General features: G+C 46.7%; 1 protein-coding gene across 2 annotated transcripts in view; it reads right to left on the reverse strand.

Moving 5' to 3' along the window:
* Positions 1-16,513, reverse strand: part of PISD (phosphatidylserine decarboxylase) — a 47,877-nt gene extending 31,364 nt beyond the window's left edge. The window contains exons 1-3 of one of the 2 annotated variants that reach the window (XM_032139856.2): positions 16,442-16,513; positions 6,219-6,298; positions 3,642-3,817 (exon numbers count right to left, since the gene is read on the reverse strand). In XM_032139856.2, the coding sequence (XP_031995747.1) occupies positions 3,642-3,817; positions 6,219-6,298; positions 16,442-16,506 (321 nt within the window). In that variant the 5' untranslated portion in view covers positions 16,507-16,513. Of the gene's footprint in view, positions 1-3,641; positions 3,818-6,218; positions 6,299-16,441 lie in introns of those variants that run through there. The other variant, XM_032139858.2, reaches the window with a different exon arrangement.
* Between the last annotated feature and the right edge of the window lie 2,079 nt (positions 16,514-18,592).

The raw sequence follows: 18,592 nt of genomic DNA on the forward strand, positions 1-18,592 counted from the left end.
CTCTGTCGCCCAGGCTGGAGTGCAGTGGCATGATCTCAGCTCACTGCAACCTCCGCCTCCCAGGTTCATGCCATTCTCCTGCCTCAGCCTCCCGAGTAGCTGGGATTACAGGCACCCGCCACCACGCCCGGCTAATTTTTTGTATTTTTAGTAGAGATGGGGTTTCACCATGTTAACCAAGATGTTCTCAATCTCCTGACTTCATGATCCACCCGCCTTGGTCTCCCAAAGTGCTGGGATTACAGGCATGAGCCACCACGCCCAGCCTCAAATTCATAATTTTTAAAGCTCCCCAACAATTCTGATATCAGCTACATTTGGAAAATCTCACATTTTTCATTTGTGATGACAGTGATTAGGTGGAACCAGAGGTGGGATTAGGACCAGGCCCCAGACAGCCATTCAACACTCTCCCTCTCAACCTGTTGCCATTCCTAAAAACTTATATAGTTGAGTATCCCTAATCTGAAGATCCAAAATGCTCCAAAATCAGAGACTTTTTGAGTGCTGACATGACACCAACAAATGGAAAATTCCACCTCTGATGTCATGTGACAGGTCACAGTCAAAACTTTGTTTTGGCCGGGCACGGTGGCTCACGCCTGTAATCCTAGCACTATCGGAGGCCAAGGCAGGTGGATCACGAGGTCACGAGTTGAAGACCAGCCCGGCCAAGAGGGTGAACTCGTCTCTACTAAAAATACAAAAATTAGCTGGCGCAGTAATAGGCACCTGTAATCCCAGATACTCAGGCGGCTGAGGCAGGAGAATCGCTTGAACCCGGGGATGGAGGTTGCAGTGAGCCGAGATCATGCCGCTGCACTCCAGCTTGGGCGACAGAGTGAGACTCTGCCTCAAAAAAAAAGAAAAAAACTTTGTTTCATGCAGAAAATTATTTAAAGTATTGTATAAAGTTACCCTCAGGCTATGTGTAGAAGGTGTATCTAAAACATAAATGAGACCCGTCTCCACAAAAATTCAAACAAATTAGCCAGGCAGGATGGCACACGCTTATATTCCCAGCTACTCCAGAAGGCTGAGGTGGGGGGATGGCTTGAGCCTAGGAGGTCAGGGATGCAGTGAGCCATGATTGTGCCACTGTACTCCAGCCTTAGGTGACAGAGCAAGACCCTGCCTCAAATAAATAAATAAATTGGCCGGGCGCGGTGGGCGGATCACCTGAGGTCAGGAGTTCGAGACCAGCCTGGCCAACGTGGTGAAACCTGTCTCTACAAAAATGTAAAAATTAGCCGGGCATGATGGCAGGTGCCTGTAATCCCACCTACTGGGAAGGCTGAGGTGGGAGAATTGCTTGAACCAGGGAGGCGGAGGTTGCAGTGAGCCGAGATCACGCCATTGCATTCCAGCCTGGGCAACAGAATGAGACTCCATCTTAAAAAAAAAAAAAAAAAAAGAAAAGAAAAGAAAAACAAAATAAATTAAATAAAATATATAAATTTTGTGTTCAGACTTGGGTCACATCCCCAAGTTATCTCAGTATATATATACAAATATTGAAAAATCCAAAAAAAAATCCAAAACACTTCCAGTCCCAAGCATTTTGGATAAGGGATACTCAAACTCCAATGTCAACTCCAAGTCCAGACCATTTCCCCTTCATAAAATGAAGTGTGGGAGTCCCACTTGAAAATCCAGGACTGGCCGGTGCAGTAGCTCACACCTGTAATCCCAGCACTTTGGGAGGCTGAGGCCGGAGGGTCGCTTGAGCCCAGGAGTTTGAGACCAGCCTGGGCAACAGAGCAAGACCTCATATCTACAAAAAAAGAAAAAGAACATCAAGGAGTGGTTCTGTAACCATTTTATTCAATCAAGAAGAGTATCTAACTTAAGCCCAGTTCTTTACCAATAGGTGCTTTGAGACCTCACACTGCATTAGGCCACTCCACTCCAGTGTCCTGTCACTTTCCAGGCCCTGGGACTTACAAGTTAATCAACCCTGTCCTCTATACAACCATCTTCCAGGTCTGAAACTATGTATGGCAATAACCCCAATTACATAAACAGCAGATACTAAAAAACTACTGCCATTGGTCTTTTATGATTCTGGAAGTGGCAGGTTTCTTCCAAATTTATATTCTCTTGGGAAACCTTTGAAGTGTGTGGGAATTTCTTGAAAGCATGCAAGCTCGTCATAGAGTGAGTCAGCTTCACAAATCCCCAAGGTCAGAAAGATGTCAGCTTGGGTTTAACACTTGAGTGGGGTCATGCAGTCACAGTCACGTGCTACCTACACTTCACAAGTACTTTACTAATCTACTAATCTAATGGAGAATGATGTTTACAGGGGAAACCAGCAATGCCATAGGGAACAGAGTGCAGCATACTTTGAAAGTGTGACTCACCTACTACATAATTACCCTTCACCAAAAGGAATTTGTGATATAGTACCAGAAAACATTTTTTTTTGTTTAAGATAGGTTATTACAAAGCCCAAGGCATACAAACAGGCCAAAGGGTAGGCACATGGACATACGGGGCAAGGGCAGATAGATATCTTAGGGTAACTCCCACAGCTGGGTCTGTATGGCCAGTTGACTAAGTCACGGTTTTACAGGACTGTTAGAAATCAGGTGAAGTCTGTATACTAGATTCTATTGGAAGAAAATGGTCAAAATTAAAGTCCAAAAGAGGATTTTGGAAGGAAACCTATAATGTAGCATGTAATGCCAATGGCAGCAAATACTCCTAGATAAACTGTGTTAGAGCTGGATGGAATCTCAGAGTCACGTTCGAACCCAGCCTGCTGTTTTACTGTTAAAGACACGAGACCAGACAGAAAGTGACATGTCCCAGTTCACACAGCTACTGCAGAGCATGGTTGAGACTTGCCTTCAGCATCCTAATGCCCCGGTCACCATATGTCCTATTAGAATAGATTCAGCTGATCTGGATTAGCAAAATGGAGTGGATCACCACTGCATTCCAGGTATCACAAAGCCTCAACTGTCACCCCCTCTTTTGCCCAGAATATTGAGGCCTATTACTGGTCCTTTGATATTTCAGATTTTTTATTTGTTAAATTATGGCTACAAAAAAAGGCAATTGTTAAACTTACACCTTTATATTCAGTTTCACAATTTATTGAATGTCTCCTCTGAGTCAGGAATCATCCTGGGACACGGGAAGCACAGATGAACAAGATGTTTCGTTACGTATTGTGCATTCGACAACAATGCAGGCTGCCCCTATCATGTGACTATGATGGAAGGAAGCATTTTGAGCAATAATGACAAAGGAATTTGATTATTTCTGTCTGGTTCCTGGTAAGAACTAATCCACATCACAAAAGCTCAATAGTTTCAGCCCTCTTCCAACTAACAAGGGCAAGAATAGCAGAACAGCCAGGATGTCAGCACCAATTCAAGACATACGCTCTGAGACTTCAACAGCAAGAAATTTCTACTCAGAACCCTTGGGGAGACCAGGGTAAGGTCTGGCGACAGAAGACAAGCCTGACTTGACACCAAAGTTATAACTCCTATATCTGGCCAAAACTTACTGGAGACATGAGTTCCAAGAAAGCATATTTGACTTGTTCAAACATTTCAACTTTGGAACAACTGGAAAAGTGACAAAGTTTGCTGGACGAGAACCCACAGCAGTTTTCGCTTCATTCCTACCTCCCAGTGACCAGCAAGTTTGGGTGGAATCTCCAATCCCAGCTTCTCCAGCTCTCGCTCCCTGTACTTCTCATACTGCCGGTACCCTGCATACCCGCCGCCTGTCGCCAACAGAATGGGCAGGGGACGCAGCAGGAACGTGGTTCGGGCAGGGGCAGTGTGGATTTTTCTGGCATCTGTAATAAAAAACAGGACAATTTTGAGCCTAGGAGACAGGAATAGGGAAGAGTCATGCAAACACAGCACCAACGGGAGGGTCAGGAAAAGTCAGTGCATCTCAGAAGCCCTCAGTAGAGGTGACTGGACCCTCAACATATCTAGCAGGCAGGTGCAACCTTGGGCCACTACTCAGACCCTCCTGTCTCCAAATTCTGTCAGTAAGTACAGGACAGGCATCTTTCCTATAGAATTACAATGCACCTCAACTGCCACCGCAGTCACAAAATGTATTAATAAGATGAAAACACTGAATCACAAAGAAGTCAAGAAACTAATCAAGGTTGCCCAGGTGGTCATCAACAGGTCCAGAACTTGAAGCCAAACACCATTTCTCACCAGGGCTCTTTGATCTTGCTTTTATAATGCAGGCCCAGTTTTGATCGGGCACTGGTATTCTCTCTCAAATGCAAAATCTCATAAACTCTTACAGGTCAACAATAAAAAGACAAATAGCCAGGCACAGCGGCTTGCACCTATAGTCCCAGCAACCAGGTAGGCTGAGGTGGGAGGATGGCTTGAACCCAGGAGTTCAAGGTTACAGTGAGATATGATCACGCTACTGCACTCCAGCCTGGGCAATCTGTTGAGACTCTCTCAATCAATCAATCAAAATGTGCAAAGGATTTGAATAGACCTTTGTCCAAAGGAAAAATATATTGGCCAATAAGCACAAGAAAAGACAGAGGTTAAATATCTGTTATGCGTTAAATTGCTGAAAACTCCCCCAAAACTCTTATGTTGAAGTTCTAACCCTGAGTACCTTAGAAGGTGCCCTTAGTTGGTTGGAGAGCGGGTCCTTACAGAGATTATCAAGTTAAAATGAGGTTGCAGGCCGGGCACGGTGGCTCAGGCCTGTAATCCCAGGACTTTGGGAGGCCGAGGCGGGTGGATTCACGAGGTCAGGAGATCAGGACCATCCTGACTAACACAGTGAAACCCCATCTCTACTAAAAACACAAAAAATTAGCCAGGCATGGTGGCGGGCGCCTATAGTCCCAGCTACTCGGGAGGCTGAGGCAGGAGAATGACGTGAACCCGGGAGGTGGAGCTTGCAGTGACCCGAGATCGCGCCACTGCACTCCAGCCTGGGTGACAGAGAGAGACTCCGTCTCAAAAAATTAAATAATAAATAAATAAAATAAAATGAGGTTGCCAAGGTGGGTCCAAATCCAATATGATGGGTATCCTTATAAAAAGGGAAAATCGGCCGGGCGCGGTGGCTCACGCTTGTAATCCCAGCACTTTGGGAGGCCAAGGCAGGCGGATCACGAGGTCAGGAGATCGAGACCACGGTGAAACCCCGTCTCTACTAAAAAATACAAAAAATTAGCCGGGCGTGGTGGCGGGCGCCTGTAGTCCCAGCTACTCGGAGAGGCTGAGGCAGAAGAATGGCGTGAACCCGGGAGGCGGAGCTTGCAGTGAGCCAAGATTGCGCCACTGCACTCCAGCCTGGGCGACAGAGCGAGACTCTGTCTCAAAAAAAAAAAAAAAGGAAAATCTAGAAACAGACATGCACACAGGGAGAATGCCATGTGAAGCTGAAGGCAGAGATTGGAGTGATGCTTCTATATGTAAGGAATGCCAGAGATTGCCAGCAAAACATTGGAAGCTAGGCAAGAGGCATGGAACGGGTTCTCCCTCACAGCCCTCCAAAGGAAGCAACCCTGACACCTTGATCTCAGACATTTAGCCCTAGAATCATGAGACAAATGTCTGCTGTTCAAGCAACCCAGTTTGTGTTACTTTGTTACAGCAGCCCTAGCAAACTAATACAACATTATTAGTAATCAGGGAAATGCAAATCAAAACCACAATGAGACCCCTTCACACCCATCAGAATGGCTATAATCAAAAAGACATAATGAGGCCAGGCATGGTGGCTCAGGCCTGTAATGCCAACACTTTGGGAGGCCAAGGTGGGCAGATCACTTGAGGCCAGGAGTTTGAGACCAGCCTGGGCATCATAGCAAAACCTCATCTCTACTAAAAATACAAAAATTAGCCAGTATGCATGCAGTCTTTGAAAAAAAAAAAAAATTAATAATAAAAATTAGCCAGGCGTGGTGGTGCACGTCTGTGTCCCAGCTACTTGGGGAATGAGAATTGCTTAAATCCAGGAGGTGGAGGTTTAGTAAGCCGAGATTGCACCATTGCATTCCAGCCTGGGCGACAGAGTAAGACTGTCTCAAAAAAAAAAAAAAAAGAAAGAAAAGCCAACGCTTCAGTGATAACTGCATGCCAGGTACTTTCCACATACTAATTCATTTAACTCTAACAACAACCCTACGTTTATCCCAATTTACAGATGACCAAACTGAGGCACAGAGAGGGTCACCACCATCTCTAATTGCTCCTTACCTGTGCGAAAGGCTCTAAAAGGCAGCTTCCGTAAGGGCTGTAGGGATTGGCTCAGGGCAGTGATCTCACAGTGATGGAGGCTATAACCAAGCAAAAATGAACCATTAAATATTATTCTTAAAATTAAAATTACTGGATTAATCGGCAAAACTTAAACACTCAATAACAATATTGTATCAATGTAAATGTTTTGGTTTTGACAACTGTAATGTAGATAAGAAAATGTCCTTGTACAGAAAAGACTGAAATATTTATTTATTAATTCATTCATTCATTCTTGAGACAGAGTCTTGCTCTGTCACCCAGGCCGGAGTGCAGTGGCGCAATCTTGGCTCACTCCAACCTCCGCCTCTCAGGCTCAAGCAATTCTTCTGCCTCAGCCTCCCTAGTAGCTGGGATTACAGGCGCCCGCCACTACACCCGGCAAATTTTTGTATTTTTTATAGAGATGAGTTTTCGCCATGTTGGCCAGGCTGGTCTCCTGAGCCCATGTGATCCACCAGCCTCAGCCTCCACCTCCCAAAGTGCTGGGATTACAGGCATGAGCCACCAGGCCCAGCCTAGAAAAGGGCTTAAAAGCAAAGGTCATCAAGTTGGCAAATTGCTCTCAAGTGTCTCAGGAAAAAAATGTATATGTATACATACACATATACATATAAACACAGATGGAAAATGATAAAGCAAATAGGGCTGACATTTGAGGAATCTGGGTAAAAGGTATTTGGGAATTCTATGTACTATTTTTATAACTTTCTGTAAGCCTGAAACTATTTCCCAATAAAAAAGTTTTTTGGTTTTTTTTTTTTTTGGGGAGGCCAAGGCAGGCAGATCACCTGAGGTTAGGAGTTCAAGACCAGCCTGACCAACATGGAGAAACCCCATCTCTACTAAAAATACAAAATTAGCTGGGTGTGGTGGCACATGCCTGTAATCCCAGCTACTTGGGAGGCTGAGGCAGGAGAATCACTTGAACCCAGGAGGCGGAGGTTGAGATGAGCTGAGATCGTGCCATTGCACTCCAGCCTGGGCAACAAGAGCAGAACTCCGTCTCAAAAAAAAAAAAAGGAAAATACTATTCTGGTTCAGTTAGTTTCTCTTCTTTGTTTCATCTTTGCCTGGAGAAATCAGACATATTCCCAGTGGCAATAAATGACTATGCCAGCAAGCAAAGCATTAATGAGTTTTCAGTTGAGTTTCCCCTTAATCAAAGAGGAAATATCTCACTTTCAGTTCAGATATCACTTCAGTTTCACCAAATACTGACCTGAACTCTAAAGTTAAAAAACTGTATCCAAGTCAATAAACATTTCTTTCCTTGGAACCCTTTATGATAGAATAATTCACTCTATTATAAATGTCTAAATTGATATGTTTGTGAAAAATAGAATTGCATTTATTACTTTCACACTATAATATTTACTTTCGTGGATATTTAGTTATGTCGTGTGTGTGTGTGTGTGTGTGTGACAGAGTCTCACTCTGTTACCCAGGCTGGAGCGGATTTTGGCTCACTGCAACCTCCACCTCCCAGGTTCAAGCGATTGTCATGCCTCAGCCTCCTGAGTACCTGGAATTACAGGCGCATGCCACTACACCTAATTTCTGTATTTTTTGTAGAGACAGGGTTTCACCACGTTGGCCAGGCTGGCCTCAAACTCCTGACCTCAAGTGATCCACCTGCCTCGGCCCTCCAAAGTGCTGGGATTACAGGTGTGAGCCACAGCACTTGGCCCAAGTTATGTCTTATATAGATATCCTACAAATGTTATCAGATTTAGGTACTTTCCTTTTTTCACATAAAATTTCCTTGCCTTACAAACACCTGGCTGAGCACATGATGGCTCACGCCTGTAATCCCAGCACTTTGAGAGGCCGAGGCAGGTGGATCACTTGAGGTCAGGAGTTCGAGACCAGCCTGGCCAACATGGTGAAACCCCGTCTCTACTAAAAATACAAAAATTAGCCGGGCATGGTGGCACACACGCTGTAGTACCAGCTACTCAGGAGGCTGAGGCAGGAGAATCTTAATTACAGGATCGTCCCGATTTTCATATGAATGCTGTCATTTCTTCAGTCTTACACAAACACTGTCTACCATGCTATCATTCTTTGGTCCTCCCTGCTTTTCTGCTCTCCTTCATTCCAAGCCTAAAAAGAGCTCTCCATTCACTGTCACCACTTCCTCACCTCTCAGCCTCTCTTAGTCCCACTCAGTAAGGTTTCATTCCTATCATACCACCTCATCAAGGTCACCAACAACCTGCATGTTGCCAACACCAATGCACACACACATCTGAGGTCTCATCTTACTTGACGTCTCAGCAGCATGACACAGTTGATCCTTCTCTCCTTGAAACACTCTTCACTGGGCTTTTGGGACCGTGATTTTTTTCTCCTATTTCTCTGGTTTCTTCTCAGTCTCTATTTGTGAATTCTCCTTTGCTTCCTAACTGTGGATTCTTGCCATGCCCAGGGTTCAGATCTCTTCTCTACCTGTGCACTCTCCCCAGAGATGCTTATCCAGTCCCATGGCTTTAAAGAACCATCCACTGATGACTCCTTCATTGCCCCTCCAGGGGCCAGCTACCCAATGGCCCCATTTTGAGTCCTCTCAAACTGAGTCTGTAGAAAACAGGATTCCTGACCCTCTCTAACTCACCTTCAATCTGCTCCTGCCCCAGAGTTCTCTATCCATAGCAGAGACTGGCCAGATGTTTACCAAATGCACTTCCTCTTCTGGACACCTGTTAGACTACATTTCCCAGCCTCCCATGCAGCAAGGTGTGGCCATGAGACTGAGTGTGAACCAATGAAATCTGAGGATCATTCAGGCTTCCCAGGCATTCACCTGCAAGCTTACCCGCTCCAGCCAGCTTGATGCAGACAAACATGCCGACTGTGGGAAGTATTAAAGATGGCAGGAAGGCCAAGCATGGTGGCTCACACCTGTAATCCTAGTACTTTGGGAGGCCAAGGTGGAGGGATTGCCTGAGCTCAGGAGTTCGAGACCAACCTGGGCAACACGGTAAAACCCAGTATCTACTAAAATACAAAAAATTAGATGGGCGTGGTGGTGTGCACCTGTAATCCCAGCTACTGGGGAGGCTGAGGCAGGAGAATTGCTTGAACCTGGGAGGCAGAGGTTGCAGTGAGCCGAGATCACGCCATTGCACTCCAGCCTGGGTAACAGGGTAACAGAGCAAGACTCTGTCTCCAAAAAAAAAAAGATGGCAGGAGACTGGGTCCCTGAACATTGCTTGGAGAACAGCTGCCCTGCCAATCAGGAGCACCCAATGTGGCTTTACAAGAGTGAGAAATAAACTTCTACTGTGTTAAGCAACTGAGAATGCTGGAGTTTATCTGTTACAGTACCAACATTACTATAATTAACATACCAGGTCAAAAAAAGGTACCACCGTTCATCTAGCCACTCAGGTACAACCCCCTTTTTTTTTCTCCCAGAGATGGGGTCTCGCTTTGCTGCCCAAGCTCAAGTGCAGTGGCATGATCATAGCTCACTGCTGCCTCAAATTTCTGGGCTCAAGGCATCCTCTCACCTCAGCCTCCTGAGTAGCTAGGACTACAGGTGTGCACCAGCACATTTGGCTATTTTTTAAATATTTTGTGGAGATAAATAAGGTCTTGCCATCTGGCCCAGGCTGGTCTCAAACTCCTGGATTCAAGTGATCCTCCCACCTCAGCCTCCCAAAGTTCTGAGATTACAGGCGTGAGCCACTGCACCAGGCCAGGACTTGTTTTTGTTTGTTTCTGAGATGGAGTCTCGCTCCGTCACCCAGGCTGGAGTTCAGTGGCGTGATCTCAACTCACTGCAACCTCCGCCTCCTGGGTTCAAGCAGTTCTGCTGCCTCAGCCTCCTGAGTAGCTGGGATTATAGGCACAAGCCACCACGCCCAGCTAATTTTTTATTTTTTTAGTAGAGACAGGGTTTTGCCATGTTGGCCAGGCTGGTCTCGAACTCCTGACCTCAAGTGATCCACCCACCTTGGCCTCCCAAAGTGCTGGGATTACAGGCATGAGCCACTGCACCCAGCCCAGGACTCATTTTTAAGTCCTTTCTTTCTCATCATCCACATTCAATCCACTGGCAAGGCATGAAAACTTTACCACTGGCCAGGCTCAGTGGCTCATGCCTGTAATCTCAGCACTTTGGGAGGCCGAGGCGGGTGGATCACCTGAGGTCGGGAGTTTGAGACCAGCCTCGCCAATATGGTGAAACTGTCTCCACTAAAAATACAAAAAATTAGCCGGCCAATATGGTGAAACCCCGTCTCTACTAAAAATACAAAAAAATTAGACAGGTGTGATGGTGGTTGCCTATAATCCCAGCTACTTGGGAGACTGAAGCAGGAAAATTGCTTGAACCCAGGAGGTAGAGATTGCAATGAGCCAAGATCACACCACTGCAATCCAGCCTGGGCATGACAGAGCGAGACTCTGTCTGAAAAAAACAAAAAATAAAGGCCGGGCATGGTGGCTGACACCTGTGAGAACTCCCAGCACTTTGGAAGGCCAAGGTGGGCAGATCACAAGGTCAGGAGTTCGAGACCAGCCTGGCCAACATGGTGAAACTCCATCTGTACTAAAAATACAAAAATTAGCCAGGTGTGGTGGTTGGCGCCTATAGTCCCAGCTACTCAGGAGGCTGAGGCAGGAGAATTGCTTGAACCTGGGAGACGGAGGTTGCAGGGAACCGAGATCGCGCACTGCACTCCAGCCTGGGTAACAGAGCAAGACTCCGTCTTGAAAATAAATAAATAAATAAATAACAGAAAGACAAGATCCCACATCTTGTCAGTCTCTCAGATCTCTAGCTACTTTCCCTCTCTTCCTCCTCACTCACTCCTCTTGCCACTCCTTGTCCACACCACGTATGCCCCTTTCCACACTCCATTTGCTGTTTGCTCTGCTGGGCACACCCCTCTCCTATGCGGCTCACTCCCTCATCATTTAGTTCTCTGCTCAAATGTTACCTCCTCAGTGCGGTTTTTCCTAAGTACTGTATGCCCAAGAGTTGGCCCTCTTGAGCACTAACTTCTTAATTTTTTTTTTAATTTTTCTGGGTATGTAGTAGGTATATGTATGTATGTGTTACATGAGCTAGTTTGATACAGGCATGCAATGTGGAATAATCACATTAGGTAAATAGGATATCTATCCCCTCAAGCATTTAAGCTTTGTGTTACAAACAATCCAGTTACACTCTTTTAGTGTTTTGTTTTGTTTTTTGAGACAGAGTTTTGCTGTTACCCAGGCTGGAGTGCAGTGGCATGATCTCAGCTCACCACAACCTCCGCCTCCTGGGTTCAAGCAATTCTCTGCCTCAGCCTCCCGAGTAGCTGGGATTACAGGCACCCACCACCACGCCTGCCTAATTTTTTGTATTTTTAGTAGAGACGGGGTTTCACCCTCTTGGCCAGGCTGATCTTGAACTCCTGACCTCGTGATCCACCCACCTCAGCCTCCCAAAGTGCTGGGATTACAGGCGTGAGCCACCGCGCCCAGCCTTTTAGTTATTTTTAAATGTAATAATTTTAAATTTTTTTTTACTATAGTCACCCTGTTGTGCTAGCAAACACTAGATCTTATTCATTTTATTTTATTTATTTTTTTGAGATGGTGTCTTGCTCTGTTGCCCAGGCTGGAGTGCAATGGCGCAATCTCAGCTCACTGCAACCTCTGACTCCCGGGTTCAAGCAATTCTCCTACCTCAGCCTCCTGAGTAGCTGGGATTACAGGAGCACACCACCACGCCCAGCTAATTTTTTTTTGCATTTTTAGTAGTGACAGGGTTTGTTGGCCAGGCTGGTGTTGAACTCCTGACCTCAGGTGAGCCACCCGCCTGGGCCTCCAAAGTGCTGGGATTACAGGCGTGAGCCACTGTGCCCGGCCCATTTTACTTTTTTGATACCCATTAACCATCCCCATTTCTTCCCATCCCCCCACTACGCTTTCCAGCTTCTGGTAACCATCCTTCTACTATCTCCATGAGTTCAACTGTTTTAATTTACAGCTCCCACAAATAAGTGAGAATATGCAAAGTTTGTCTCTCTTTTGAGCACTAACTTCTTAATTATCTTGCTTTCTTTTTCTTCATGGCATTTCTCATTACCCAAAATGGATTCTGCATGTATTCAGTTATTTGTTTACTGTATGCATACCTCGATGAACACAGGGGTTTATCTGTGTTCTCACTGGCCTTCAATCTCAATAGTGAGAGTATGCCCCAGAAAGATGAATGGCTGGGTTCAAACAGATGTCTCTTCTACATGCATTCTACATCGCATCCTGCAAGTAGGCAATTAAAGCCCACAATTGAGCACTCCAGTCTGCCTGTGCAACTCAAATCTCAGCTCTGCCACTTCTTAGCAGCTGTGTGACCTCAGGAAATTTCTTAACTAATCTTAAGCCTCAGTTTCTCCACCTACAAAAACAAAACTCACCTCATCAGAAGACAATCATGCAAAACCTTAGCCCAGGGCCTGGCACCTAGTTACATTGTTATTATTAAGAGTTGATATTCAGCTCGCATACACTGGGATGGTCATATCAATCATCTATGACTAGCATTCACTCTCACTAGTCTTTCTCCATGGTGTCCTGGTTATAAGTTTGTTTGTTTTTGGTTTTGTTTTTGTTTTGAGACAGGGTCTCACTCTGTCACCCAGGCTGGAATGCAGTGGTGAAATCACAGCTCACTGCAGCCTCGACCTTCTGGGCACAAGTGAACCTCCCACCTTAGCTCCCCAAGTAGCTGGGACCACAGACGTGCACCCAGCTATTTTTTGTAGAGAAGGTCTCACTATGTTGCTCAGGTTGGCCTCGAACTCTTGGGCTCAAGCAATTCTCCTGCCTCAGCCTCTCAAAGTGTTGAGACTACAGACGTAAGCCACCACACCTGGCCAGTTGCACTATTTTTTCTTTTTTTTTGTTTTGAGTCAGGGTCTCACTCTGTTGCCCAGGCTGGAGTACAGTGGCATGATCTTGGCTCACTGCAGCCTCAACCTCCTGGGCTCAGGCAATCCTCCTACCTCAGCCTCCCAGGTAGCTGGGACTACACGTATGCACCACTCTGACCAGCTAATTTTTGTGTGTTTTGTACAGACAGGGTTTTGCCATGTTGCCCAGGCTAGTCTTGAACTCCTGAGCTCATGCAATCCACCTGCCTTAGCCTTCCAAAATGCTGGGATTACAGGCGTGGGACACCACGCCCAGGCCTAAGATATTTTTAACATCACCCCTAGTAGTAACATTTTGCCTATAGTCCTTATGTCTCCCTTGCTTTCTAAAGCTGTGAAAGTTCTCCTAAAACAGAACTGACAGACCTCTTGAAGGCTTTATCCCATATTCCACCATGTATTACAAGTATATAGTAAAGTTCGTTGAAGACAAGGCCTATTTCAAATGTTTTTAAATTCTTCATTCGCTCCTCTTCCCTTCTCTCTTCTCCCTTCTCTATAGTCCCTTGACACTGTGGTTTGCAGTGGTAGGGATGCCATAAATATTTCTGATGGAAGTCACGCACGAGAAACTACTTCCTAGGTACTATTGTCCATACTTGCCTGAACCTGTAAAAACTACAGTTGCCAGAGCCCCAACTTATCTCTACTGAATCTGAAATTGGCAGTAGAATGGGGGCATATCTGGAATCTTTTTTTTTTTTGAGACGGAGTCTCACTCTGTCGCCGAGGCTGGAGTCCAGTGGCATGATCTCGGCTCACTGCAACTTCCGCCTCCCTGGTTCAGGAGATTCTCCTGCCTCAGCCTCCTGAGTAGTTGGGACTACAGACACACCCGGCTAATTTTTGTTAGAGATGGGGTTTCACCATGTTGGCCAGGCTGGTCTCGGTCTCCTGACCTCATGATCTACTCACCTTGGCCTCCCAAAGTGCTGGGATTACTGGCATGCGCCACCGCGCCCGGCATTTTTTTTTTTTTTTTTTTTTAATCAGCCAGCCTCCCAAACTACAGCAGGCTGAGAGAGACTCCCAAGGAATCTGTATTTCTAACAAGCATCCCAGCCCATTCAGCCCATTCTTTTATCAAATGAGTTTGGGAAACATAGACCTAAATTATCACCCAAGATGTTATCTATCACCTATCACACATCACCCAGTTATTGAAAAACTTACCTGAAATATAAGGTTTTCATTTACATGTCTCACGAATAGGCACTGGTTTACCAAAAACCCACAGAAATGTCATCTTTTTGGTTTGTGTATTAATATCGTTTCTATCTTGATATAGAATACCTTTGAAAATTAAGGCTTCTTATTGTACCCAAATCTTCATCTCTCTCACCCACTGCATCTAAGTCTAGTCTTATCTATCTACACTGGTACTAAAATATAGTTTTTTTCTTTCCCTTTTAATGATGGTGACTGAGGTACAGCCTCCTCTCATCATTTAAAAAAATTACTGTAGGTGGACTGCGATGGCTCACTTCTGTAATGCCAGCACTTAGGGAGGTGAAAGTGGGTGGATCACTTGAGCCCAGGAGTTCGACACCAGCCTGGGCAACATGGTGAAACCCTGTCTCCACCACCACCCCTCCCCGCCAAAAAAAAAAAATGCAGCTGGGCGGGGTGGCGTGCACTTGTGGTCCTAGCTACTCAGGAGGCTGAGGTGGAAAAACTGCTTGAGACCAGGAGGTGGAGGCTGCAGTGAGCCATCACCACACCACTGCACTCCCTCTTGGGCAACAGAGTGAGGCTCTGACTTCCAAAACAAACAACAACAACAAAAAAAATTTTTTAAGAGTGTCTCATTTTAGTCCTTCCAATTAATGACACATTTTGTTTATTTTTAATTTTTTTGAGACAGTCTCACTCTGTCGCCCAGGCTGGACTGCAGCAGCACAATCTTGGCTCATTGCAACCTCCGCCTCCCAGGTTCAAGCAATTCTCCTGCCTCAGCCTCCCAAGTAGCTGGGATTACAGATGCCTGCCACCACGCCCGGCTAATTTTTGTATTTTTTAGTAAAGACAGGGTTTCACCACATTGGCCAGGCCGGTCTCAAACTGCTGACCTCAAGTGATCCACCCACCTTGGCCTACAGAAGTGCTGAGGTTACAGGCGTGAGCCACCGCGCCCAGCCTGTGACATACTTTAAATGAATTCAGGGTTGACTCATAAACAGCATGCCCGGTAATAACATTGAAAACAAAGCCTCCTGCCCAAATTCTAACAGTTACCACCACAATGCAGAGCCCTCTCCTGAGAGATAATCATTTCTGTACAGTTAATGATGAAAGAGTGACGCTTTCATAACAAGACCAGTGATGGTTTCTGTTCCCTCTCAGTCCAAATCCAGTGTCCGTCTCCTCCCAAAACAGTAAGTTATCCTCTGATCAACGCTGACAAAATGAACCCTTTAGGAAACACACAAGTATGGCGCATCTCTCAAATCTTAGCTCTTTGAAATAGCACCAGGCAGCCGACTCTGAATCACAGCTACATTTTAATCCATTTTCCGACAGTCCAAATGCTCTAACCTATTTTCTGTATAACAACTGCCCTCACGGTGGGCAGCCTGAGAGAAAGATCGTCGCGTGAGGGGGTACCTTGATGGGGGTCCTGGCTCTGCTACAAACTGGCTAGGTGAACCTGAGCAAATCCCTCCCTCTCTCGGAGCCTCAATCTCATTAACTCCAAAGAGAGACAGCTGGACTTAGAAGACCCCTCAAGTCTCCCACATTTCTAAGAACCTAACAGCTGGGGGTCACAAGGGTAACCAAGACTCTAGCCCCATAACAGATTGTTTTGAGATTACCTAACCTAACCCTCGAGCTTCAACGACTAAGATCCAGAAATGAAAGTTGCCTGACACTCAATCTAGTGCCCTTCCCACAGGACATCGATCCTTCTACGAAAACGAACACATGAGAAAATGGCATCTGAACATCTGAAAGCCCTGCCTCGACTCAAGAGACGGGCAGGTAGCCTATTTCATCTGGTTTTTGTCCCTTGTGAACTTCCACTAGCTGGAAAAGGCAAAGCGAGAGCTTCTAGGCCACACCCTAAGTAAATCCGGACCGCCCTACGCAGGAGCAGTCGCATCTGCTCCTAAGCTCTAGGTGAAGGTGGCTCCGTCTCCAACCGAGCTCGCCTCAGAGCGAGCCCGCGACAGAGAAACATCTCTCTCCAGACGCCAGCTTGGCCCAGGTTGCCCCACGCCCCAAGGCAGTCTCTCCGCGCTGCTATACCTGCTCCGCCACGGTGCGACCCCGTGCAGTAATCCCAGGCACCGGTGCCCCACGGAAGTCGCCATCTTGTCTGCTCCTTCTCAGCGAGCCACGCCCCCTTCACACGCTGGGCGCACGCTTAAGGCGTCACGAGTCTCCAGTTCACTGGACCAATGAGAAAAGCGCGGGTTGGGGGCGGAGCCGACTAAGCTCCGCCTTGTAGCTACTCGCCACCTAACCCGCTTGGCACCTGCGGAGATGGGGGAACTAGTGGAGCTGTAGGTTTCGCTAAACCTGGGCTTGGTCGCAGCACTGCCACTCCTCCTCCTTCCCTCTGGGTGCCTTTCCGCATGTACCTGGAAAATCTGAGGCCGGGCGCGGTGGCTCACGCCTGTAATCCGAGCACTTTGGGAGGCCGAGGCGGGCGGATCGCGAGGTCAGGAGATCGAGACCATCCTGGCTAACACGGTGAAACCCCGTCTCTACTAAAAAAAAAATACAAAAAATTAGCCGGGCGAGGTGGCGGGCGCTTGTAATCCCAGCTACGCGGGAGGCTGAGGCAGGAGAGTGGCGTGAACCCCAGGGGGCGGAGCCTGCAGTGAGCCGAGATCGCGCCTACTGCACTCCAGCCTGGGCGACAGTGAGACTCCCTCTCAAATAAAAAAAAAAAAGAAAGAAAGAAAGAAAGAAAAATAAAGAAAATCTGAGTCATCCAAGATCCAAGAATGTCGTTTCAAGTGATCGAACTTGCTCATTTTACAGATGGGGAAACCCGGCATCCATGACTCAGCTTTCGTTTTTTAAGCGCCTGAGTGTGTTGTGAGCACTTTGCAAGTATGGTGTCATATCATTCTTATCTCCTACCGCTGTGCTGCCAGGGAGATCGGGAGCAAACGGTCTTGGATCACCTAGAAATGCAACCAGTCGTTAAATTCGGTGCCTGGTGCTTGCTCTTGAAAAGGTTCCTATCTTCGGCTGGGCGCGGTGGCTCATGCTTGTAATCCCAGCACTTTGGGAGGCCGAGGCGGGCGGATAACGAGGTCAGGAGATCGAGACCACGGTGAAAACCCGTCTCTACTAAAAATACAAAAAATTAGCCGGGCGTGGTGGCGGGCGCCTGTAGTCCCAGCTACTCGGAGAGGCTGAGGCAGGAGAATGGCGTGAACCCGGGAGGCGGAGCTTGCAGTGTGCTGAGATTGCGCCACTGCACTCCAGCCTGGGTGACAGAGCAAGACTCCGTCTCAAAAAAAAAAAAGAAAAGAAAAGGTTCCTATCTTCAATTGTAAGAGGAAAACGAGTTTTCAATCGTGTCTGCTACTTTTTACTGAGCACTGATTAGAGACTCGCAGCTAGGCCCGAAACATTATCCCCATTTTAAAGATGAGGTACCTGAGGCTCAGGAAGGTTAAGCAACATTTTCAAGGGTACATAAAGGGCATATGCTCAAAGACTATAAAATAGTGAAGCCAGAATTTGAACACACGTCTCTGACTCCAAAAACCATGTCCTAAACATCTTCCTTTTTTTTTTTTTTTTTTTTGGAACAAAGTTCTTACCTTTTCCCCAGGCGGGGGTGTGCAGTGGCGCGATCTCGACTCACTGCAAGCTCCGCCTCCCGGGTTGACGCCATTCTCCTGCCCCTCCCTCCCGAGAGTAGCTGGGACTACAGGCGCCCGCCACAACGCCCGGCTAATTTTTTAAAATATATTTTTCGTAGAGACGGGGTTTCACCATGTTAGCCAGGATGGTCTCGATCTCCTGACCTCGTGATCTGTCTGCCTCGGCTTCTCAAAATGCTGGGATTACAAGCGTGAGCCACCGCGCCCGGCCTGAATATTGTTCCTTTTAAGCCCTTTGTCTAGAATCTGGCAGAATTTGGGTCCAACAACTGAAGGAAAGCAGCCCCACTTTTTCCTCTGCTAAGCTGATAATCACAGTTGCCTTCACCAGGCATTTGACAGGAGGAGGAATATGCTCCCTGGTCCCTGCAGGTATTTCTGTATAGTTGGCTTAAGTTCAACTAGGGCATAGCTCTCATACAGAGAGCTTAAAAGGCACCAGGTTTGGTATTGGGGGGAAGAAACCTCCCTTTGTTATGGTTTTCAAAAGTCCGAAAAGAAAAAAACAAATGTATAGAATTGGTTTTGGCCCGGCGCAGTGGCTCACGCCTGT

The sequence above is a fragment of the Hylobates moloch genome, unplaced genomic scaffold, assembly GCF_009828535.3.
Source record: "Hylobates moloch isolate HMO894 unplaced genomic scaffold, HMol_V3 SCAFFOLD_19, whole genome shotgun sequence".
NCBI classification, from domain to species: Eukaryota; Metazoa; Chordata; class Mammalia; order Primates; family Hylobatidae; genus Hylobates; species Hylobates moloch.